The sequence below is a fragment of the Suncus etruscus genome, chromosome 1, assembly GCF_024139225.1.
Source record: "Suncus etruscus isolate mSunEtr1 chromosome 1, mSunEtr1.pri.cur, whole genome shotgun sequence".
In the NCBI taxonomy this organism is placed as follows: Eukaryota; Metazoa; Chordata; class Mammalia; order Eulipotyphla; family Soricidae; genus Suncus; species Suncus etruscus.
This window is the reverse complement of record NC_064848.1, coordinates 137840046-137864294: the sequence shown is the minus strand read 5'-3', so window position 1 is coordinate 137864294 and position 24249 is coordinate 137840046. Positions and strand designations below refer to the sequence as shown.

At 43.4% G+C, this 24249-nt stretch overlaps 1 protein-coding gene across 1 annotated transcript in view; it reads right to left on the bottom strand.

The window, feature by feature from the left end:
• Positions 1-24249, bottom strand: part of CALU (calumenin) — a 36817-nt gene that overhangs the window by 6376 nt on the left and 6192 nt on the right. Inside the window, exons 2-3 of the mRNA XM_049775249.1 lie at positions 12799-13030; positions 5417-5610 (exon numbers count right to left, since the gene is read on the bottom strand). Of these exons, the coding sequence (XP_049631206.1) occupies positions 5417-5610; positions 12799-13019 (415 nt within the window). The 5' untranslated portion in view covers positions 13020-13030. The remainder of the gene's footprint in view (positions 1-5416; positions 5611-12798; positions 13031-24249) is intronic.

The window sequence follows — 24249 nt, the reverse complement described above, 5'->3', positions numbered from 1 at the left end:
GCAGATAAAGCACTTACCTTACATACAGCTGACCTGGGTTTGATCCCTGAGTGCAGAGCTAGGAGTACCACTGCTGAATGTGGCCCCCAGACCAAAACCAACCAGAAAGAAGGTGCTGCTGGGACAGACACAGCACAGAGACTAAAGCACTACTTGCTCTGGACACAGCTGACCTAGGTTCAATCTCCAGCTCCCCATACAAGTCCTCCTAGCCCTACCTGCAGTAACTGCTGAGTGTAGAGCCAGGAATTAGTCCTAAGCACCACTGGAGTGGCTTTAAAACAAAACAGAAAGAAAAGCTATTGCTCTTTAAGATCTAAGAAACAAGGTTTATGGGGAAGGAAATAGAGTATAGTGGGTAAAGTGTTTGCCTTGCATATGGCAGATCCAGGCTTGATTCTCAGGATCCCATATGCTCCCTGAGCAGTACCAGATGTGTCTTCTGAATGCAAAGCCAGGAGTAAGCCCTGAACTCTGCCAAGGATGACCCCCAAACAAACAAAATGCAGTAAGATAGCTGACTGTACTGTTGCGCTCTGGAGCCTTACAATGGTATACCAAAGCCAAAATATTTTATTTTTTTCCATGGGGGATGGGGTGCTACACTTGACGTTAGTGTCACTGGTGGTTCCTGGGATTGTTGGAAAGTGGGCATTGTTTCGAGGGCTCAAACCCAGGACTTTTTTTTTTTGGGCCACACCCATTTGATGCTCAGGGATTACTCCTGGCTATGTGCTCAGAAATCGCCTCTGACTTGGGGGGACCATATGGGACGCCGGGGATCGAACCACGGTCCGTCCTATGCTAGCGCTTGCAAGGCAGACACCTTACCTCTATCGCCACCTTCCCGGCCCCAAACCCAGGACTTTTGTATGCAAAGTTCATTAAGTCATTTCTGATTCCATAGAGGTTAGAGAAGAATAATTAAGAAAAATACCACTTTTCTCAGACACTAATAAAGTTAAGAGTACCAACTACAGAACTTCTGTTAAAAAGACAGCCACTTATGGGGCCAGAGCGATAGAGAAGTGGTAGAGCATTTGCTGACCCAGGACGGACCTCGGTTTGATCCCTGGCTTCCCATATGGTCCCCTAAGCCAAGAGCGATTTCTGAGTGCATAGCCAGAAATAACCCGAGTGTCACTGGGTGTGCCTCCCCCAAAAAAAAGATAGTCACTTAAACATTCCAACTACTTTGTTTTGGTTTTGGGGTCACATCCAGTGGAACTTAGGGATTTCTCTTTACAGTGCTCAGAAACCATATGTAATATTGGGGTCAAACTAGGGTCAGCTGTAAGGCAAGTGCCTTAACAAATATATGATCTCTCTGGCCCACATAACTAAATTTCTTTTATTTTTGGCAGGGATGGTATATGGCTTGGCCATAACCAGTAGTGCATGGGGGGGGGCGGGGGGAATCATATGAAATGGAAATTGACCTGATTCAGCTACATGCAAGGCAAATGCCTCCTGGGCTCTACAACTAGATTCTCCCATCACTACCCAACTGGGGATCAGGAGGTCCAGGGACCCCATCCACAATTCTCAGCCAGATACTCAAGTCAACTAGGTTGTTGGTTCAGCATAAGAGCCCCAAGTGCCAGGGATACCTGGGCCACCCCAGGCATACTCAGGGGCCTCCAGGGCTGCCCTGGCAGTACTCAGAGGGCCATGTGGTGCTAGAAATTGAATTTAGGTCAGGCAGTCACCAGGCGAGGTTCCAGGCCCACAACTAGATTCTTTTTTTTTTTTTGGTCACACCCGGTGGTGCTCAGGGGTTACTCCTGGCTGTCTGCTCAGAAATAGCTCCTGGCAGGCACAGGGGACCATATGGGACACCGGGATTCGAACCAACCACCTTTGGTCCTGGATTGGCTGCTTGCAAGGCAAACGCCACTGTGCTATCTCTCCCGGGTCCACAACTAAGAAGAATTCTTTCCTCTTTTGGGGTAGTGGTAACTGGAATCCAGTAGCACAAGAGCAACAGGCACAGGCATAAGGAGGAAAAAGAGATAAAGCCGTATTTTTTAAATACTGAATTTAGGTGCCTATTGTCATCTGCCCCAAGAGCTGCATCTAACCTTAGCACCAATTTACTGAGCTGTCTCAAAAGTCTGTATGTACAGCCTTGGACAGGCTTTTGATCTAATTTTGGCAGTTGGCAGTACAAGATGGGCAGATCTCAGTACTTCATATTTTATTTGGGGGACAGAAAGTGTCAATGTTTCTTTGGTGGAAAATATACATTTTGATTAAACCCTACCAAAATTTATTCCTGGATGCAAAACTGAGTCAAGATCACTCAAAACAAGCCAAAGCAGCGGCAAGGAGCGGTATGCCGTCTGCCTTGCCAGCACTAGCCTAGGACGAACCGTGGGGTTAGGTTCCCTGGTGTCCCATATGTTCCCCTACGCCAGGAGCAATTTCTGAGTGCATAGCCAGGAGTAGCTCCTGAGCATCACTGGTGAGGCCCAAAAAACAAAACAAAACAAAAAAAATCACTCTAAAGGGGCCGGAGAGACAGCATATTCAGTAGGCTGCTTGCCTTGCATGCAGCTGATCCAGAACCAACAATGGTTCAAATCTCAATATGATTCCCAGAACCCTGCCAGGAACAATTTCTGAGTGCAGAGCCAGGAATAATCCCCGAGCACCACCGGGTAAGACCCAACCACTCGCCCCCGCCCCCATCACTAAAAAAACCACACACACACACACACACTCCTCAGCATTTCTCAAAGACATTACTGCAGATCTCTGTGCACCCACATGCCTCAAGTGAAAGATGCCTTATAAAGACATATATATATACTGCATTTTCAGCCAATGTTTTAACTCATGCAGAACAAATAACCATTACATTGAATCATCTGCCTTGTGAGATATAGAACTCTCAGTAGATTTTTTTTTTTGGTTTTTGGGCCACACCCAGTGGTGCTCAGGGGTTACTCCTGGCTGTCTGCTCAGAAATAGCTCCTGGCAGGCACGGGGGACCATATGGGACACCGGGATTCCAACCAACCATCTTTGGTCCTGGATCGGCTGCTTGCAAGGCAAACACCGCTGTGCTATCTCTCCGGGCCCTCTCAATAGATTTTTATGCACATATTCATACAGTTTAATATTCATTCTGTATTCTGTGCAGAATGTGAGTGCCTAGGTCTGAGTTGAGACTTTTTGGTGAAGGGGAGGGGTGCAAAGCTGGCAGTATTCAGGCAATTGAACTTCATGTCAGGGACAAAACTCATGTCAGTAGCATGCAAGTCAAGCATTCTAACCCATGTATTAGCTCTCTGATCCTGAGCTATTATCAATACATTCAACTATTTGGATCATGATCCCCCTATAATTCATTGTATAATTAATTCCAAATAAATCAGGAGGCTACATTATATCTCAGCCAAAAGAGCAAGAAGCAAAAATGTCTCTCCATCTGCACTGACTTTTAATACATAAAATTTTTTTTTTTTTTGTGGTTTTTGGGTCACACCCGGCAGTGCTCAGGGGTTACTCCTGGCTCCACGCTCAGAAATTGTTCCTGGCAGGCACGGGGGACCATATGGGACGCTGGGATTCGAACCAATGACCTCCTGCATGAAAGGCAAACGCCTTACCTCCATGCTATCTCTCCAGCCCCATAATACATGCTTTTTTTTTTTTTTTTTTTTTTTTTTTGGTTTTTGGGCCACACCCAGCGGTGCTCAGGGGTTACTCCTGGCTATCTGCTCAGAATAACTCCTGGCAGGCAAGAGGAACCATATGGGACACTGGGATTCGAACCAAGAACCTTAGGTACTGGATTGGCTGCTTGCAAGGCAAACACCACTGTGCTATCTCTCCGGCCCCAATACACGAATTCTTAATTAGGTGAAGGATTTGTCTGACTTGGCCAAGCATCAGAGAAAAGCTGCCACTTTGTAAGAAAGAGAACACACCTGACACAGAAATAAACATCTCTTAGCCTGCAGTTCTGTAATTAACTTGGACAGCTGGCCAACCGGTAGGGAAAGACAACGGCACACTCAGTGCCTGATAGTCAAAGGTGAATGCTGTTTTAACCTAAAAAGTCTGCCTAATTTCCCAGATAAAGAAAATAGAATCTCTCTTGTTCCAGATTGTAACCATGTACACAGAGGGAACAAAAAATGGTAAGTCATCCACTCAAATGGCCACCTAGAATACACTAGGGGACAAAGTTTAATAAGGAAAAAATTGCTAACACGTGATTTGAGCATAAGAGCCACTGAATCAACAGAAAGCAGTAAGTCAATTTGCAGTGGTACATTTGTAAAGTAGGCTAATAAATTCATGTGCGAGGGAAAAAAAGGGAAATTTCTATTCAAAAATTCAGTAAGCAGAGACACTGAAAACTTGTCAGGAAAAGCCATTATAATGAATCTTTAATAATTTTTACACCTATTCTCATCAGTTATTGTTGTTCTGGGGTCACACCCAATGGTGCTCAGGGATTACTCCTGGCTCTGCACTCAGGAAATCACTACTGACTGGCTTGGGGAACCATATGGGATGCTGGAGATCAAATCTAGATCAGCTACATACAAGGCAAATGTCCTACCTGCAGTAGGATCGCTTTGGTCCTGATTTTCACCAGTTATAAAGAAACCTAAATTGGCGCAAATTTCAGATCCAGCATATTTAATGTGACCATTAGGAGAGACATGTTAATACAGCCTTTTAAGAGAGATCCACTCTCAAAATGGTCCTTGGGAGATGGTGGAGAGGAAAAAAAAAGGGTAAAACACAGCTAAAATGCTTAAGATGTAAAAGATGCCAGACTCCAGAAAGTCAAAATCAAATAAAAATTAAAAACACATAAAATATTAGGGCTGGAGAGAAAGCACAGTGGGTAGGGCATCTGCCTTGCATATGAGCCGCCTTGGGTTCTATTCTGGCATCCCACATGCTCCCCCAAGCTTGACAGGAGTTATTTCTCAGTGTAGAGCCAGGGGTAACCTGAGCACTTCTCAGTGTGGCCCAAAAACAAAAAAACAAAACCCAACTATAGAACGCTTAAATAAGGAGAAATTGTTCATCATTGAAGTACTTAGGGTAAACAAAATTTCCTTTCTGTATGACCCATTTGTTTCTTTGACCATGGTCTCTGTCAGGCTGACAACTTGCCCCTTACCCAGGTAAGTGCCATAAGTCACGTTTCTGTACTCATCCCAGGAGATTAAGCCGTCTTGATTCATATCAAACTCCTGCCACTGGTTTTCAACATTGTCATATATGTATTTCTTCTGGGCTTGCTTAATCCAGGCTTTCAGCTCCCCCTCCGTCACAAACCCATCTTTATCCGTGTCTATTTTATCTACAATCATTCTACAAAACAAAATAGTTACGTTTCAAGGTGACGGCTCCACAAGGCTTTTTCCCCCAGATAGTAGGGACCTACCTAAAACGTAGCCGTAGGTGGCATTTTTATACTCCTCCCAGGAAACGAGGCCGTCCTCATTGAGGTCATGCCCCTTCCACTGTCGCTCTACATCCTCGTATATCCAGCGCTTTTGTGCAAATTTAATCCAGTCTTTGAGTTCATCCACAGTGACAAACCCGTCCTTGTCGCCATCTATCTTACTTACAATCTTTCTGTAGAAAACGCAGAGAAATCCAGCAAAAGGTTAAAAGGACACAAGGTCCTGGACTTAGCCAGGGCTAGTATGTGACGTGACCATAGGTGCTGCCCATGGCTAAAACATAAAGAGTTGCAAAAACAAAAACGTCACACAACTGATAATTTCTTCTTGTACGGCAGGCACATTGCTAGTCTGTAAAGGCATTTGGTTAAGGCACACAGATCATGGCAGATGCATTTGGATCCAGGAGCAAACCCACTTATTCACTCAGAGATAGGTTTCTGACTATAGTCAGAATCAAAAGTGAACATCTACTCACACTGGGTTCTCCATTCTTTGTAAGAAACAAGTAAATTTGTTATTATTTTCCCTTATTGCTTTTAGAAGAATTTCAGTTTCTGGGTAAATAAGCACAATCACTAATGTAGTTTTTAAAGATGTAAATGTTGAAACCTGACTTTAAAAAAATCCAGCAGTGGGCCCGGAGAGATAGCACAGCGGCGTTTGCCTTGTAAGCAGCCAATCCAGGACCAAAGGTTGGTTCGAATCCCGGTGTACCATATGGTCCCCCGTGCCTGCCAGGAGCTATTTCTGAGCAGACAGCCAGGAGTAACCCCTGAGCACCGCTGGGTGTGGCCCAAAATCAAAAAAAAAAAAAAAATCCAGCAGTTTTGGGCCCGACGTTTGCCTTGCCAGCAGCCGATCCAGGACCAAAGGTGGTTGGTTCAAATCCTGGTGTCTCATATGGTCCCCAGTGCCTGCCAGGAGCTATTTCTGAGCAGACAGCCAGGAGTAACCCCTGAGCACCACCAGGTGTGGCCCAAAAACAAAAACAAAACTCCAGCAGTTTTAAGAAGAATTGTTGGGGCTGGAGAGATAGCATGGAGGTAAGGCGTTTGCCTTTCATGCAAGAGGTCATCGGTTCGAATCCCAGCGTCCCATATGGTCCCCCGTGCCTGCCAGGAGCAATTTCTGAGCATGGAGCCAGGAGTAACCCCTGAGCACTGCCGGGTGTGACCCAAAAACCACAAAAAAAAAAAAAAAAAAAAAAAAAGAAGAATTGTTAAAATAATTATAAAATAACATGTGGCTCCCAAATAGTTCTCGGATATGTATTCAAGATTTAAAAATTAAAAAACAGGCTGGAGAGTACACGAGGGATAGGGTGACTATCTTATATGCAGCAACGCAAGTGTGATCCCTAGCACCCCATATAGTCCTGCCAGCCTGCCAGGAATAAGCCCTGAGCATTGCTGGGTGTGGCCAAACCTGACCCCCAAAAGATTAAAACAAAAAAAGGGACTTGAGAGATATACAGCGGGTAAGGCCTTTTGCAAGTGACTGGGGTTTGATCCTTGGTACCCCAGGAGTGATCCCTGAGCATCATGAGGAGTGGTCCTCCCCTGCCAAAACAAAAAGGACAATAAACAAAAAAACAAAGCAAAATGGACCAGGGAGATAATTCATCGGGCTAAAGTGTGTGCCTCACATGTAGAAACCCCAGGGTCCTGTGCTGATAAGCTCAAGCCTCTCTGAACTGAGAATCACTGAGAGTGAATTCTCAGGACTCTGTGAGCACTATTTAGGGGCATCTCCCCTACACACAACAGACACACACACACACACACACAAAAAAAAAACCCACAATTTAGGTATACAAAGATAACAGCTTATCACATTCCATGCTGAATTGAATTTTTAGACAAAACCATGAAAAACAATTCTAAGAAAGCAATGTGGTAGAATGTATTATCTTTAAGCAAATGTTAATAAGCTGAGAGTTAGAATGCATGATAAAGCAAAACCATAGAGCTAAATATACTTTTGACTTTCATATGTTTTTTTAGTCTGCATCAGTTATCTAAATCTGATGAAACTAAAACGTGGAAATTACTAAAGATGTAATCCCTTAGAGAGAAGACAACTACCTATATAAGGATACACAAGTTAAGTGGCCCACTTTGGAATAAAAACTTTAAATGAACACTTCCAACAGAATCGAAATCTTGGCATGCTCCTATGTTCCATTATTTTCTGGACTGAAAATGACTATTACTGGTAGTAAATAATATTTTCCCCCAGCTTGAATTCATTTCATATATACATTAGAATGTAATTACAATCACAGGGTATTCCTGCCACTGTGAAGAGATCCATCTTGTCAGTGATATGGTATGAGTTAAAATTCTGTTACTTAAACCCTATCAACAACAAATGTGTAGCCTTGTAGTTTTTGTTCTAAAATGTCAAAGAAAGAGTAAAGTGTTAAGAAGTTATTTCTTTGAAATTGCCCATCTACATGAGGGGAAACTTTGCAACTATAACCCAGTAGTCTCAATAGTATTAACAGATCAAGTTATACTAATATTGAAAACTTTATTTATGATAGGTATCCAGTTTGTGTCGAGAGAGGCAACCAGGGACTCAAAGAGTTGGGTGTAGACTCTAAGTACTGTTTAGGTGTGGCCCCAAAACAAAAATTAACCACCTAAACCCCAAAATTAACAATGTCATTGTAACATTAAGAAAAAACAGGGGCTGGAGAGATAGCACAGCGGTGTGGTGTTTGCCTCGCAAGTGGTGGACCCGGGAGGCACCTGGTTCGATTGCCTGCATCCCATATGGTCCCCTAGCCTTCCAGGGGCGATTCCTGAGTATAGAGCCAGGAGTAAATCCTGACCACTGCCAGGTGTGGTCTAAAAACCAACCAACCAATCAATAAATGAAGTTAAAAAAAAATGGATATGGCTTAGAATTCCTCCCCACCCACCCCCCAAAATTGTAAATAACCTAAAGGCTCTGCCAAAAAAAAAATAAATAAATAAAAAAGCCTATGGTTACTCAAGATGAGCTTTTCTTAATAAAACTGGCTGAGTGCCATTCTATTTATTCCAAAAGAAATATCACAAATGGCTTAAGCAAGAAGTTGCCAAACCTTTTTTTTTTCCTTTTCTGTAAAGGAGAGAAGTAAATATTTTTGACATATGGGTCCCAATAAAGTTGCATCAATTCTTTAAAAAAATTGTTTTACAACCATTAAGAAGTACAAAAGGCATTATTCTTTTGCTAGGCTTCCAGCCTGCAGGCAGCTTGAAAATGTACTATAAAGTAGAGAGTTCTATTTTAAGCATGAAGGTCTGGACTTTGACCTGAAAGACCAAAACTTTATGCTAATGTCATATTCCTATGCCTTGGGAGAACCCTGCATTTCTTTTTTTTTTTTTTTTTTTTTTTTTGTGGTTTTTGGGTCACACCCGGCAGTGCTCAGGGGTTACTCCTGGCTCCATGCTCAGAAATTGCTCCTGGCAGGCACGGGGGACCATATGGGATGCCGGGATTCGAACTGATGACCTCCTGCATGAAAGGCAAACACCTTACCTCCATGCTATCTCTCCGGCCCCATCTTTTATGGTGCCACTAAATAAGCATTTATCTCAGGACATTTAATTAACCTTACATTATTCTTAAGAGGTAACATATGCCTTTACCCTTCAAGATACATAAAAACAAATGCTTGTTTGCTTTTTGAGCCACAGCGTGTGTGCATGTTGGCTAATAATCATAGCTTTGTATTAGATTTACTCTTGATAGTGCTCAGAAGACCATGTTAAGCTAGGATTTAAAACCAGGCCTTCTGCATGAAAAGTATGAGCTCAGCCCAGTGAACTTCCCCTCCATCTCCTAAAACAAAGTTTAAAAAGTTAAAATCTTGGGGCCAGAGCAGTGGTGCAAGCGGTAAGCTTGCCCATGCTTTGATTGGACTACGGTTCAATCCCTGGCGTCCTATACAGTTCCCAAGCCAGGAGCAATTTCTGAGTGAATAGCCAGGAGTAACCCCTGAATACCACCAGGTGTTACCCCCCCCCCCAAAATTTAAAGCCTGGGTCACAGAGGACTAATTTTCTGGAAATTTCAGTATAAAGCCAGATATATGCTTATGTGAATATTACTGAAGGAGGGTTCATAGCTCCCCATCAGACTCCCCAAAAGGGATGGAGTCTGACCCAACAAATATGAGGGTTGGGGGCCAGTGAGGTGGCACTAGAGATAAGGTGTCTGCCTTGCAAGCGCTAGCCAAGGAAGGACTGCGGTTCGATCCTCATGCGTCCCATATGGTTCCCCAAGCCAGGGGCAATTTCTGAGCTCTTAGCCCCTGAGCATCAAACAGGTGTGGCCCAAAAAAACAAAAACAAAAACAAAAAAAATATGAGGGTTGGAGCAACAGTTCAATTAGAAGGGCACTTGCCTTGCACACAGCTGACCTGAGTTCAATCTATGGAATCCCATATAGTCCCCCGAATCTAGCCTGGGGTGATTACTGCCAGATGTGACCCAAATACCCTACCTTCCCTACCCCCCCAAAAAAAGATTATGAACTGCTATTGTTTCTATCGCAAATATCTCAAGGCTGAGAACTTCTTCATATTAAGGGCCACCACTTCAATTCCTAGCAGCCTCCATATGATCTCCTGAGACCTGCCAGGAGTAAACTTAAGAGAACAGAGGTAGGAGTAAGTCCTAAGCACCAACAAGTGTCCAAAAACTCAAACCAAACCAGTCTGAGTCTGAGAGGACTGCATGCAAGGAAAGTGCCTTACTTGCTGTACTCTACATTCTAAAACTTGACTTTTAACCAATGTATTCAAATAAAATATATTCAAATGTATTCAAATCAAATATAGTTTCAATAAGCTTCTAGTATTTATTGACAACAAATCAGTATATTTTGTCTACTAAACATTGCTAATAGAGCTGTTCCACTACCTGTAAAGAGCAAGAATATCCTGCCTGACACCATTCTAGAGTCTTTACTTAAAATTCTGAGATATATGCAGATGAAAATATGGGTCAGACATGCAAGTTATTAACAGACAAGACAAGGAGATAAGCACATTATATATGCATCCTTATTTTCAGCGCAGAATATTAATGGTTATAAGAATGAAGTAAAAGTGAATATGGCCTCTCAAAGTTAGAAAAGTCACTTAAGAAGAATGAACTGTTAATATATTCATTTCTGTTGTCTCTTTACAAATGCTTTAAAATAGCTGCTCATTCTACATAACAATATCATTTTTTATTTTTGGGTCCCACACAGCCATGCCCAGGGGTTAACTTAACCCTGGTGGTGCTTGGGGGATGTGATGCCAGGGAGTGAACCCAGTTTGGACACATGAAATGCATGTACTGTATATATCTCTCTGGCTCCAATTATCCTTTAATAATTTCTTTCCATTTTGGAAAAAATTACTTAATGACACTCCAATGGAAGAACCAAATTTATTTTCAAGCAAATTCCAAAATAAACCCAATTATGTTTTCATCTCATAGCAGTTTCCACGATAGGAAAAATATTTTTAGGAATACTGTTAAGTAATAGAAGTGCAGCAATAGTAGTGTTCACTAAAAAGAAAATTATACTAAATTAACCCCCATGTCCTTAAAAAAGTAAAACAGGATGAGTCAAAAAAAAATTTTTTTTTCAAAAGACATTCTCAGGATTCAGGTTAGAAATAATCAGCGGGGATACTACCAGATCAATTCTTTTTTTCTTTTTCTTTTTTTTTTTTTTTGTTTGTTTTTTTGGGCCACACCTGTTTGACGCTCAGGGGTTACTCCTGGCTATGCGCTCAGAAATTGCTCCTGGCTTGCGGGGACCATATGGGATGCCGGGGGATCCAACCACAGTCCGTCCTAAGCTAGCGCTTGCAAGGCAGACACCTTACCTCTAGCGCCACCTTCCCGGCCCCCAAATGAATTCTTTTGGGTAAAAAGATCCGCAGAGATCTACTACAAAACTTGATTGTAGCCAGCTGTTAGTGAAACAGCAACTGGGTCTGGGAAGATAGCCATAAGGGCTGGAGCACAGACCCTGTGTGTGGTGGCCTTGTGGTTGATTGCTGGCACCACATAGCCAACAAATGCACAAGCACTTTGAGGGAGCACCCCCCTCTCCCTTATAAATTTAAAATAACTATATAAAGCAGAAACGCATACACTGATTATTAAGACCACTACTGCTACAATTCTCTAAAAGCTTGTTTTTAATTAAACATCTGAGAATGTACACAAGGATGAAAGGCATTCTGGAAAATAAAAAAATTTTGCTGTCCAATTTGCAGTTTATCATAACCCAAAGGTTAGACAACAATGAATATGTCATAAGTAGTTTTTAAAAATTAAAATGAGCAAATATGAGGAGCTATTTCACCCAAGTTATATTTCTTAGGGTCTAAATGGATTTTTTTAAATTTTTGGGCCATACCCAGCAGTTCTGGGGTTCTGCACTCAGAAATTGCTCCTGGCTGGGGCCGGAGAGATAGCATGGAGGTAAGGTGTTTGGCTTTCATGCAGAAGGTCGGTAGTTTGAATCCTGGCATCCCATATGGTCCCCTGAGCCTGCCAGGAGCGATTTCTGAGCATAGAGCCAGGAGTAACCCCTGAGCACTGCTGGGTGTGACCAAAAAAGAAAGAAAGGAAGGAAGGAAGGAAGGAAGGAAGGAAGGAAGGAAGGAAGGAAGGAAGGAAGGAAGGAAGGAAGGAAGGAAGGAAGGAAGGAAGGAAGGAAGGAAGGAGGGAGGGAAGGAGGGAGGGAGGGAGGGAGGGAGGGAGGGAGGGAGGGAGGGAGGGAGGGAGGGAGGAAGGAAGGAAGGAGGGAGGAAGGAAGGAAGGAAGGAAGGAAGGAAGGAAGGAAGGAAGGAAGGAAGGAAGGAGGGAAGGAGGGAGGGAGGGAGGGAGGGAGGGAAGGAAGGAAGGAAGGAAGGAAGGAAGGAAGGAAGGAAGGAAGGAAGGAAGGAAGGAAGGAAGGAAGGAAGGAAGGAAGGAAGGAAGGAAGATTGCTCCAGACAAGTGGAAGAGAACATATGGAGTACCAGGAACACACCACCTGGCTGGGTTGGCTGTGTGCAAGGCAAGTGCATGATCTGTTGTTCTCTTTCTCTCTGGCCCAAGATGATAGTTTATAGTGAGTCCCTCCTTAGTATTTGGTACTTTTTTGCAAAAGTGACTTTGCTTTGTAGAATGAGGTATAAACTGTTAACGGAGAGAGTGAATTTTAGTGCCGGTCATTCTGTGGTTAGCGTTTAGAAAAGTAGTTCAATACAACTTAACTCAATGATTGAGTTATGAATGTAAAGAAAGAATGTGCTGACTTATAGACATATCTTTACCCCCCACGGAGCCCCCTGAGTTGGAACCTTACCCAAGTCTTGCCTTGCTCTCTTCCGGTGTCAGCTGATCAAAAGTCTTTGCTTCTTCAGCACCCAAGAAGGCATCATGGTCATAATCAAAACTCTCAGCATCATTGTGAGTCTTATCACTAAGCTGAGGCTCATGATGCACACGGTCTTTCTTTTCTGTGGGCTTGCTCGAGGCAAAGGCTGTGCACAGGGACAAGCACATAAGAAACTGTCGCAAATCCATGACGACTAGATCTTAAGGAAAAAAGAAAGGTAATCAAGTTAATCCAGGGAGCAGAAAACTTAACAAATTCAAAGAAAAAAAATCAAATATATCCAATTTGATTAACAAGAGATCTATATTAATTGTTTATATTGTTCTTTGGTTTGTTTTTTGGGGTACACCTAGTGGTGCTTAGGGTTCCTTGCAATCAGAGGTAACAGCCGGGGGATTCAGAGAACCTAGTGGGATACTGAGGATCAACCTTGGATGAACCTCATGCAAAGCAATTGCTACACTCACTATACTGTCTATCAAATATTATTTCTTTATCTATAAAATAAGTATGACAGAACAGTACTTTCCAGCTATATGGTGATGTTTTCATCAGTTTCTTCAATCTGATTGTAGAATATAAAATTATAGTTAAAAGACTCTACTTTGAGGTTGGAGAGAGAGTAGTGTGTACACTTGCTTGCACTCTGCGGGTCAACCCTTGCAGGGTTCTCGATCCCAGGCAGCTGCACGCCCCTCCTGCCGCACTGCCTGGAGTGATCATGAGCACAGAATCCTGAACAGAGCAGGCTGGCCCTCCAACCTCATTCGTGGGCTTCCTAAGGAAAACAGCAGAGAAGCCAGAGTGATAGCACAATGGGTCGGAGGAAAGGAGGATAGGGAGAGAAAAGAAAACCGGAGTAGAACTTCAATTCTTTTTCCCACATACTTTTCAAGTATCAGCAATATGGTCTTCAAACCCTAGTTATCAGAATCACCTAGAATGTTTTAACAAGCCTCACGAAGAGGTGACTATTATTTTTTAAATTTTTACTTTTTTGGTTTTGGAGCCACACCCAGTAGTGTGCAGAGATTATTCCTGGCAGGCTGTGAATGGGGAGCACAGGGGATGCTGGGGTTCCAACCTGGGTCAGCCGTGTGCAAGGCAAACACCACTATGCCCTACCTGTTGTACTATTGCCCAGCCCCAGGTGATTATTACCAGACAATAGATTTGTTGGGGTTGAACTTATCTCCCCAACAGTCATGAAGTTCTTATTCCCTACTATCTGTAAAAGTGACCTTATTTGGAAAGAGGATTTTTTTGTTGATATATCAAGTTAAAATGAGGTCAGATTGAATTAGGTGAGTTCTAAGGACTAATGTCCTTATAATAGGAGAGGAATTTGGACACAGAAACAGAGAACAGGTCTAAGTTATAAAAGAGAGAGATCCGGCTGGAGACATAGCAAGGAGGTAGGGCGTTTGCCTTGCATACAGAAGGACAGTGCTTCAAATCCTGGCATCCCATATGGTCCCCCAAGCGTGCCAGGAGTGGTTTCTGAGCGTAGAACCAGGAGGAACCCCTGAGCACTGCTGGTGTGATCCAAAAACAGAGGGGGGGAAGAGAGAGGGGGGGGAGAAGGAAAGGAGAGGAGAGAGAAGAGAAGAGAAGAGAAGAGAAGAGAAGAGAAGAGAAGAGAAGAGAAGAGAAGAGAAGAGAAGAGAAGAGAGAAGAGAAGAGAAGAGAAGAGAAGAGAAGAGAAGAGAAGAGAAGAGAAGAGAAGAGAAGAGAAGAGAAGAGAAGAGAAGAGAAGAGAAGAGAGATCCATCAACAAGACAAGGAAGCAAGCCCAGGACAGATGGCAACCACCAGAGACTTGAAAAATCCTCCCCGAGTAGCTTCAGAGGCAGGCTTGGCTCCACAAAGTCTGATCTCAAACTTTATTTATTTATTTATTTATTTATTTATTTATTTATTTTGGTTTTTGGGCCACACCCGGCGGTGCTTAGGGGTTACTTCTGGCTGTCTGCTCAGAAATAGCTCCTGGCAGGCACGGGGGACCATATGGGTCACCGGGATTCGAACCAACCACCTTTGGTCCTAGATCGGCTGCTTGCAAGGCAAATGCCGCTGTGCTATCTCTCCAGGCCCTGATCTCAAACTTTCGATCTCCAGAACTAGGAGAGTAAATTTCTTTATCTGGACGTTTTGGGGAAACACCTGAGTGCTCAGGAGTGACCCCTAGTAAGTGCTAAGGGGACTATAGTTAAAATCAGGGTTGTGGCTGAAGCAGCCTCATGGAAGGTAAGTACTATATTTCCTGTACTGTCTTTCTAGTGCTAAATTTTTTTTTATACTGGGGTTAAACCTGGTGGTTCTCAGGTCCTACTCTTGGCTCTGTACTCATGGATCACTCCTTGCAGGGCTTGGAGGACCATATGGGACACAAGGTACAACCCTGGGTTGACAGCATGCAGAGCAAACACCCTACCCCAGGGGTTCTCAAACTATGGTCTGCGGCCACAAGTCACAAGTGGCCCACCGAGGACTTTTTTCTGGGCTGCTAGTGTTTTAGCCATTGCTGCCTATCCTGCTTATCAATCAACGCAGCCCGGGCCCAAAGTGCACATGTGTAGGATGTAAGGCTGCACTTTTCAACTCCACTCCTTCTGTCTCTTGACTCCTCTCAGTCTCAGGCAGGGATCCTCAATCTACAGCCTGTGGGCCAGTACTGTTCAGTTTTTTTTTAAACTCTCCAACAGTCTGAGGAATAAACTGGTTCCAATGATAAAGTTTGAGGAGCCCTGTTTTATCCAGTGTTCTATCTCTCCGGCCCCTATTTTTTTCTATCTTACTTATTTTTAGGTTTCAATTATTTTGTTTTGTCTATAATATGGATGGGGAGCTTGAGTACCTCAAGGGCCAAAGAGATTGTACAGCAGGTAGAATGTTGGCCTTGCAATTGGCCAACCCAGTTTGGTTCCCAGCAGCCCATATGGTCCTCTGAACACTTCAGGAATAATTCTTCAATACAGAGCCAGGAGTAACCCTGAACTCTGCAGGTGTGGCCCCAAACCAAAATGAACACACCTCAAATAATCATGTTCTTAATGCAGATTTCTTTCTGTAGTTACATTCTGGCGTTGCTTCCTAAGTATAAGCACTATACTAAATATATATATACTAAATAGTATAGACTATTTTTTGAAGTCTATAAATGGGCCTTGTCTTGAAAAATATGTAACACTTAATATTTAATAATATTTAACTCTGGTCATTTTTCTTGCCAGAACCAATATTCAATTTCTTTTTTAAGCCACCCTGTTTGTGGTTACAGCAGTCCCTGGAAACTAGTATTAGGCTACCTACAGCAGAGAGGGACAGTGCCATTAGAAAAAGTTAAATATAATATCCTGTCCTAATTTGAGAACTAAACCATTCACACCGCCCCCATATTATTATTGTGGAGCTTATATAAAGGTTCATGTTCTATATGTAAATACTTTCAAATACTTTTAAACACAAAAACTTTTTCAGCATAGTTTTTATCTAGTTCTGTGGTTTTCAATGTAAACTGCTCCCTAGAACCTTTTCCATATGAGTTGTTAGAAAATATGACCACTGGGGCCGGAGAGATAGCATAAAAGGCATTTATTTGCCTTGTGTGCAGAAGGTTGGTGGTTCGAATCCCGGCATCCCATATGGTCCCCGGAGCCTGCCAGGAGCCATTTCTGAGCATAGAGCCAGGAGTAACCCGAGTGCTCACTCCTAGTGGTACTATGCTGTGCTAAGGAGAAACCAGAGTTGGTGGTGTGAAAGGCACTTTATTTTATTTTTTTTTGTTTTTTTTTTGGGGGGGGGGGGGGCCCACACCCGGTAACGCTCAGGGATTACTCCTGGCTATGCGCTCAGAAATTGCTCCTGACTTGGGGGACCATATGGGATGCCGGGGGATCAAACCGTGGTCCGTCCAAGGCTAGTGCAGGCAAAGCAGACACCTTAACTCTAGCGCCACTGCCCGACCCAAAAGGCACTTTATTAACCCCTGTATTTCAAGTAGTCAGTCAAGCCCCTTCCCTAAACAAGATCTTTGTCGTGTAGGCGCCCCCCCCCCCCTTTTCCCAAACAAGACTGACTCTGACTCAACTCCTTTAGAGTCAGAGAAACAGCTGGAGGTGAACTAATCCTGTATCTATAAATAGGGAAAGTCACCTTGGAGTTCATGCTGAAGACACTTCCCTTGCAGCATGTCCTGCTTTCCAATGGGTTTGGGGCAATTTTGTGAGTAATCTGGGAGCAGGAACAGTTTTGGACTTTTTACCCAAATAAGTGATCTGATTCATCTATATGTGGCACAAAGCCCCAAGAGGAAAATTCTGATCTAGGAGATACTAACTCTACTATCTTCTAAGAACTGGAATGTTGAAGCCAGATTAGAGTCTGCAACAGAAACCATTGTTCAGACCTGGTTTAACTAGCTTACAAATAGAACAATTTAAATCCTATCTGGAGATCAGAGCAATGTGTGACCTACCAATTTCAGGCTGACTTGTCTCTTTAGTAAGTGGGAGTTCTTCCTGCCCTGTAACCCCGAGAAAAACCCTTTGGGAGACAATGTTGAGTATTTCATGTAGGCTGTGCTGTTTGACATGTGCTACATGCTACTATTTGAAGTTTGGAGAGTCCTCCACCTCACTTGTCTTTTAGCTTTATGCCTTATAGAGGTCTAGGCTGTCTTTTTTTGTAACTTAGAAAGCTAAAAGTGGCAGGTATTATTAGTAGTTATTATGGCAGTTCCAGGCTCCAGAAGTTCAAGGTTTGGCCTAGCTAAAGTTATTAAAACATTGATACCTTTCTTTTGTCCTGTAATATGGTGAGTTAACTCTGATCTGAACAAATAAACAGAAAAAAATTTAGCTTGCTAGATCACAATTAATTTGAAGAGGTCATGCCTTAGAACCTGGGGGAAAAAACTGAAGTTTCAAATCTAAATTTCTGGGGCCGGAGAGATAGCACAGTGGTAAGGCATTTGCCTTGCACGCAGCTGATCCAGGATGGCTGGTGGTTTGAATCCTGGCATCCCATGTCCATCCGTCCCCGTCCCCTGTCCCCCCAACCGGTGCCTGCCAGGAGCGATTTCTGAGAACAGAGCCATGAGTAACCCCTGAACATTGCCGGTTATGACCCAAAAACAATAAAGAAAAAAAAATCTAATTTCTTACTGGTAAAGGTAAAATAAATAAATAAATAAATAAATAAATAAATACAAACAATGGAATACTGTAGCTAGCAGTAATACTTTGTTTTGGAAACCATATGCAGAGGTGCTCAGAGATGGCAGCATGCAAGACAAATAAATGCCTTAACCAATTTGTACTATCTTCCTGGCCCCAAAGTACTTTTTTTTTTTTTTTTTTTAAATATCATACCTTAAGAGTTCCAGTGACAACCATAAACTCCTCAGTTTCAAAAACCATACTGGGCTTGGAGAGGTAATACAGAAGTTGTTTGACCCCTGTCACCGCCAATACAAAGGAATAGATTCTATGGCCCCTGATTAGCCATAAGAGGGACCTATCCCTTCAAGGGTTAAGATGCCAGTTAGAAGAGGCTCTTTGTAACTGGGTAGTGGGATGGGTCTGCACCTGCCAGATTGCTCCTGCAGACTCTTAAATGTCAATGTATTTTATTATTTTTTTAAATTCTTTTTTAATATTTTATTGAAAGTATTGTGATTTACAAAGTCCTTCATAGTTGGGTTTCAAACAATGAATCAGGGCCAATCCCACCTCCAGTGTCCACCTCCTTCCACCAAGGTTCCAAATTGCGTAATACTCCACCTCCATGCCAGTATTAACAGGCCCATTTTAAGTTTTAATTGTTAAAGTATGGGTCTCATGATTCCACTGTTGTTGCCTTTGGCTTGGATATTTAATTCTGTACTTTTCTTTTTAACACAACCAGCACATCTGAGATCACTTGGCCCCTGCCCATCCTTTCGTATTTGTGTTTCTCCTCTTTCACTCTTTGCTTTTCATCGCTATACTCTGGAGCCACAAAGTGAGTATTTTAATACAAAATGAAACTTCTGAATTCTTTTAGACAAAAACTCAAGAGAAGGACATTATTCTGATATTCTGTGATATGTCCAAACTAAGTATTACATTAGAGATTTAAAAATAATCAAGTAAACTTGAGAGTCACTGCAAGAGGATTTTCCTTATTATTAATATAGTATCATGGGGCCGGAGAGATAGCACAGTGGCATTTGCCTTGCAAGCAGCCGATCCAGGACCAAAGGTGGTTGGTTCGAATCCCGGCGTCCCATATGGTCCCCCGTGCCTGCCAGGAGCTATTTCTGAGTAGATAGACAGGAGTAACCCCTGAGCACCGCCGGGTGTGGCCCAAAAACCAAATATATATATATATAGTATCACATTTAGTATACTTTTAAACAGAATTCTAACTCTTACAAACTATACATTTATATATATAAAACCTACAGAAATATGAGTCACTGGGATCCCTGAATGTAGGGTTTGAGCAATAGCAGGTTTGGCTCCAAAACCAAAACCAATCAACCAAAGGTAATAATTCCAGAGTAAAAGCCAAGCAATTTAATTTAATCACTTAGCCATGTCCCTCCTTCCTGTTGCTCTCAGATAAAATGTTTTGGGGTCACACCTAGCTGAGATCAGGGGTTACTCCTGGTTCTGCACTCAGGCATCACTCCTCTATATGGGATGCTGGGGACTGAGTTCCGTTTGGCCATGTGCAAGGCAAGCACCGTGCTATTGCTCCAGCCTTATAGGTCCATTCTCAAACCCACCTTTTCCATCAAAAAGTCTGTCCTTGGGGCCAGAGAGGTCGTACACAATAAGGCATCTGTCTGCCTTGCATGTGGCAGACCTAGGAGGGACCTGGTTCAATTCCAGGCTTCCCATATGATATCCCAGCCTGCCAAGGGCGATTTCTGAGCCAGGAGTAACCTGAGCGTCTCTGGGTGTGGCCCAAAAACAATCAATCAAAGTTTTTTTTTTTTTTAATCTGTCCTTGAATACATACTTAGGTCATCACAATATAAAATCACTCTCCCTAGACTTCCACTACTCCTTCAAGTTTGCTTTGTTCTTTCCTTTTCCTATATGATTTCTAGTTGGTCGCACTGTTTCTGCTTCCTTGCCATGGATCATCCAGGAATTTGGCCTTTAATATACACTAACATGACACTAACCAACTGTAAGATAGAACCAATTTTCCTAATAACTTATTTTATTTATTTATTTTTGGTTTTTGAGCCACATCCGGTGATGCTCTGGGGTTACTTCTGGCTACAAGCTAAGAAATCGCTCCTGGTTTGGGGGACCATATGGGACTCCGGGGATCGAACCGAGGTCTGCCCTGGATCAGCCGCATGCAACACAAGTGTCCTACCACTGCACTACCGCTCTGGCCCCTCCTAATTTTTTTTTTTTTTTTTAGTTTTTGGGTCACATCCGGCAGCGCTCTGGGGTTACTCCTGGCTCTATGCTCAGAAATCGCTCCTGGCAGGCTCAGGGGACCATATGGGATGCCGGGATTCGAACCACTGTCCTTCTGCATGCAAGGCAAACACCTTACCTCTATGCTATCTCTCTGGACCCCTCCTAATAGCTTCTAATTTTTCTGCAATGGGTAGTAAAAACCTGTGCTTTGTATCCAGGAAAATTGCTCAACTGAGAGTACATATCTAGCATGTCTGAGGCTGTGAGTTGGGTTCCTGGTACTGCGTGTTGTCTTCTTGTTGCTGGCTGTAGTTCTGTTGATTCCCCCTCTCGAATGGGAAGCAAGAAACTCTCTTGGGCCAGGTATCTTAGTGCCTTGCTGGGGCTAGCCTAGGACCACAGTTCGATCCCCCAAGCCAGGATCGATTTCTGAGCTTATAGCCAGGAGTAATCCCTGAGTGTCACCGGGTGTGGCCCAAAAAACAAACAAAAACAAAACAACAAAAAAAAGAGAAATTCTAGGTACAAACAACGGCCAGAGTAGCTGACAGGCACCATCTGATGACTCGATAAGCCTAGCTGGCTGAAGTCAAGTTTGGATTGCATTCTTCAGAACAGACCCTAGAGAAATTTTCTGCAAATTCTACACAACCCACAAATACTAGGTGAGGGCTGAGAGACAATCAAGACTGTTTTCTCCTAGCAAGCAATTAGAACCAGCCCTTGTCTCCCAAACAAACTGAAGCCAATGTAAAAATTATGTAGGACAGTATTAAGGAGAACATTTTCAGGCCAGAGCACCACCAGGAGGGTGTTTGCCTTGCACGAAGCCAACTAGGGTTCGATTCCTGGTATCCCATATGGTCCCCCAAGACTGTCAGGAATAATCCCTGAGCACCACCAGCTGTGCCTCCCATCCCCCAAGGGCAATATTTTCAACATAGGGTTTGACAAAAAATGAAAAGGGGACAGAAATTTTTTTAGAAATATTATCAAGAACTTCCAAAGTCAAGAATGGAGTGTGACACACAGAAGCTCAATGAATCCCAAACAAAAATGCAGGTAGACCTAAACCAAGACATTAAATTAGAATGATAGACTGGAGAGATAGCATGGAGGTAAGGCATTTGCCTTTCATGCAGATGGTCAGTGGTTCGAATCCTGGCATCCCATATGGTCCCCTGAGCCTGGCAGGAGTGATTTCTGAGCATAGAGCAAGGAGTAACTCCTGAGCGTGGCCGGGTGGGACCCAAAAACAAAAATCAAAACAAATTAGGATGATAGGGGCCGGGCGGTGGCGCTGGAGGTAAGGTGCCTGCCTTGCCTGCGCTAGCCTAGGACGGACCGAGGTTCGATCCCCCGGCGTCCCATATGGTCCCCCAAGCCAGGAGCGACTTCTGAGCGCATAGCCAGGAGTAACCCCTGAGCGTCACCGGGTGTGGCCCAAAAACAAAAACAAAACAAAACAAAAAAAAACAAATTAGGATGATAAAAAACCAAGATGGAAAAAAAAAAAAAAAAACCCCAAGATGGGTGAGAGATACTCAAAGGGCTGACTGTGCATGTGGCAGGCTCGGGTTCAATTGCTAACACTGCAGTCTGAATAGCTCCTGAGTATCACTGGTGTGAAGGTGGAAGAGAATAGAGAAAATAAAAAGAATCCTAAAAGCATCAGAAGAAAAAGTTACATATAAAGACACACACACAAAACTAAGCAGACTTGGGGCGCTAGAGGTATGGCATCTATTTTGCAAGCGCTAGCCTAGGACGGACTGTGGTTCGATCCCCCAGCTCCCCGCCCCAACCAGGCATGATTTCTGAGTACATAGCCAGGAGTAACCCCTGAGCATAACCCCTGAGGCCCCCCCCCCCAAAAAAAAAAAACAAACCTAAGCAGACTTCTCAACAGATACTCTACTGATCAAAAGAAGGAGAGCATAGGGTAATCAGTGACTTTCAACCTCTTTGTTTGTTTTTTTTAGGTCACACCCGGCAGCGACTGGGGTTTACTCCAGGCTCTATGCTCAGAAGTCGCTCTCCTGGCAGGCTTGGGGACCATATGGGATGCTGGGATTCAAACCACCATCTGTCCTAGATCAGCTGCCTGCAAGGCAAACACTCTACCACTGTGCTGTCTCTCAGCCCCCCCCCCCCCCACTTTCAAACTTTTTTTTTTTTTTTTTTTTTTTTTGTGGTTTTTGGGTCACACCCGGCAGTGCTCAGGGTTACTCCTGGCTCCATGCTCAGAAATTGCTCCTGGCAGGCACGGGGGACCATATGGGACGCTGGGATTCGAACCGATGACCTCTTGCATGAAAGGCAAACGCCTTACCTCCATGCTATCTCTCCAGCCCCTTTTCTTTTTTTTTTTTTTTTTTTTTTTTTGACTTTCAAACTTTTATACCTGCTGACCAATGACTGAAAATCACTAAGGTATACAATGGAAGAACTTGTCAATCAAGAACATTATTAACTGGGCTATCTATCCCACATGTGGAGAAAAGAACAGATAAACAGTTAAAGGAATGTATCACCATTAAACCAGCCCTTCAAGAAATACTTAAATTCTAGGAAAGGAAAACAAACTACTTAGAAATAGAAAGATAGCTGTAAAAAAAAAAAAAAAAAGAGGACTGGAGACCTTTCAAGTTTATAAATTCATTCCTAATTATTTTTAAGTGCAGAGAATTAAATTTTCAGACACTATACTTTTAAATAGAACACCACACTCAAAGGTAGGGGAGGGGAAAAGTGCTGAGGATTGGACTCAGGCCTCCAACTCCACCATTCACCTGACTATCTCCTTGGCCCCAGAGTTTGCATTTATATATATATATTTTTTGGGGGGGGGGCACACCCGTTTGATGCTCAGGGGTTACTTCTGGCTAAGCACTCAGAAATTGCCCCTGGCTTTGGGGGACCATATGGGACGCCAGGGGATCAAACCGCAGTCCTTCCTAGGCTAGCGCTTGCAAGGCAGACACCTTACCTCTAGCGCCACCTCTCCGGCCCCTGCATTTATATGATTCTTTTTTTTTTTTTTTTGGGCCACACCCAGTGATGCTCAGGGTTTACTCCTGGCCGTCTGCTCAGAAATAGCTCCTGGCAGGCACGGGGGACCATGTGGGACACCGGGATTCGAACCAACCACCCTTGGTCCTGGATCGGCTGCTTGCAAGGCAAACACCGCTGTGCTATCTCTCCGGGCCCTATATTTGATTCTTTTGAAATCTTAGTTCTTTGTTGAGATACCATGTACAATCACTTAGTGGCATATTTTCCATTTCATCAGAGTATAATTATAATAGATGTTTGATAATATTCAATGAGAAGTTTGGCACGTTAGGGCTGGTCATATTGATTTCCTTTGTGAATAGGCCATGCTTTCCTAATTATTTTGCTGAATGATTTTGGATTGTATTCCAGATTATCTTATATTCTAAACCTCTTGGTTATATTTTATTCCTCTAGGGGTGGGAATGCAATTTTTTCCACTCTTCTTTTTTTTTTCTTTTTGGGGGGCCACACCCATTTGATCAGCTCAGGGGTTACTCCTGGCTAAATGCTCAGAAATTGCCCCTGGCTTGGGGGACCACATGGGATGCCCCGGGATCGAACCGTGGTCCTTCCTTGGCTAGCGCTTGCGCGCTTGCAAGGCCTCTAGAGCCACCTCTCCGACCCCATTTTTTTCCACTCTTCAAAGTTGACAATTGTTGTCTCAACAATGTTATTTTATGCTGAAATACAGGATGACATACATTCTCTATAGAAAAAATAAACTGCGGGGCCGGGCGGTGGCGCTGGAGGTAAGGTGCCTGCCTTACAAGCGCTAGCCAAGGAACGGACAGCGGTTCGATCCCCCGGCGTCCCATATGGTTCCCCCAAGCCAGGGGCGATTTCTGAGCGCATAGCCAGGAGTAACCCCTGAGCATCAAACGGGTGTGGCCCAAAAACCAAAAAAAAAAAAAAAAAAAAAAACTGCAAAGTGCCT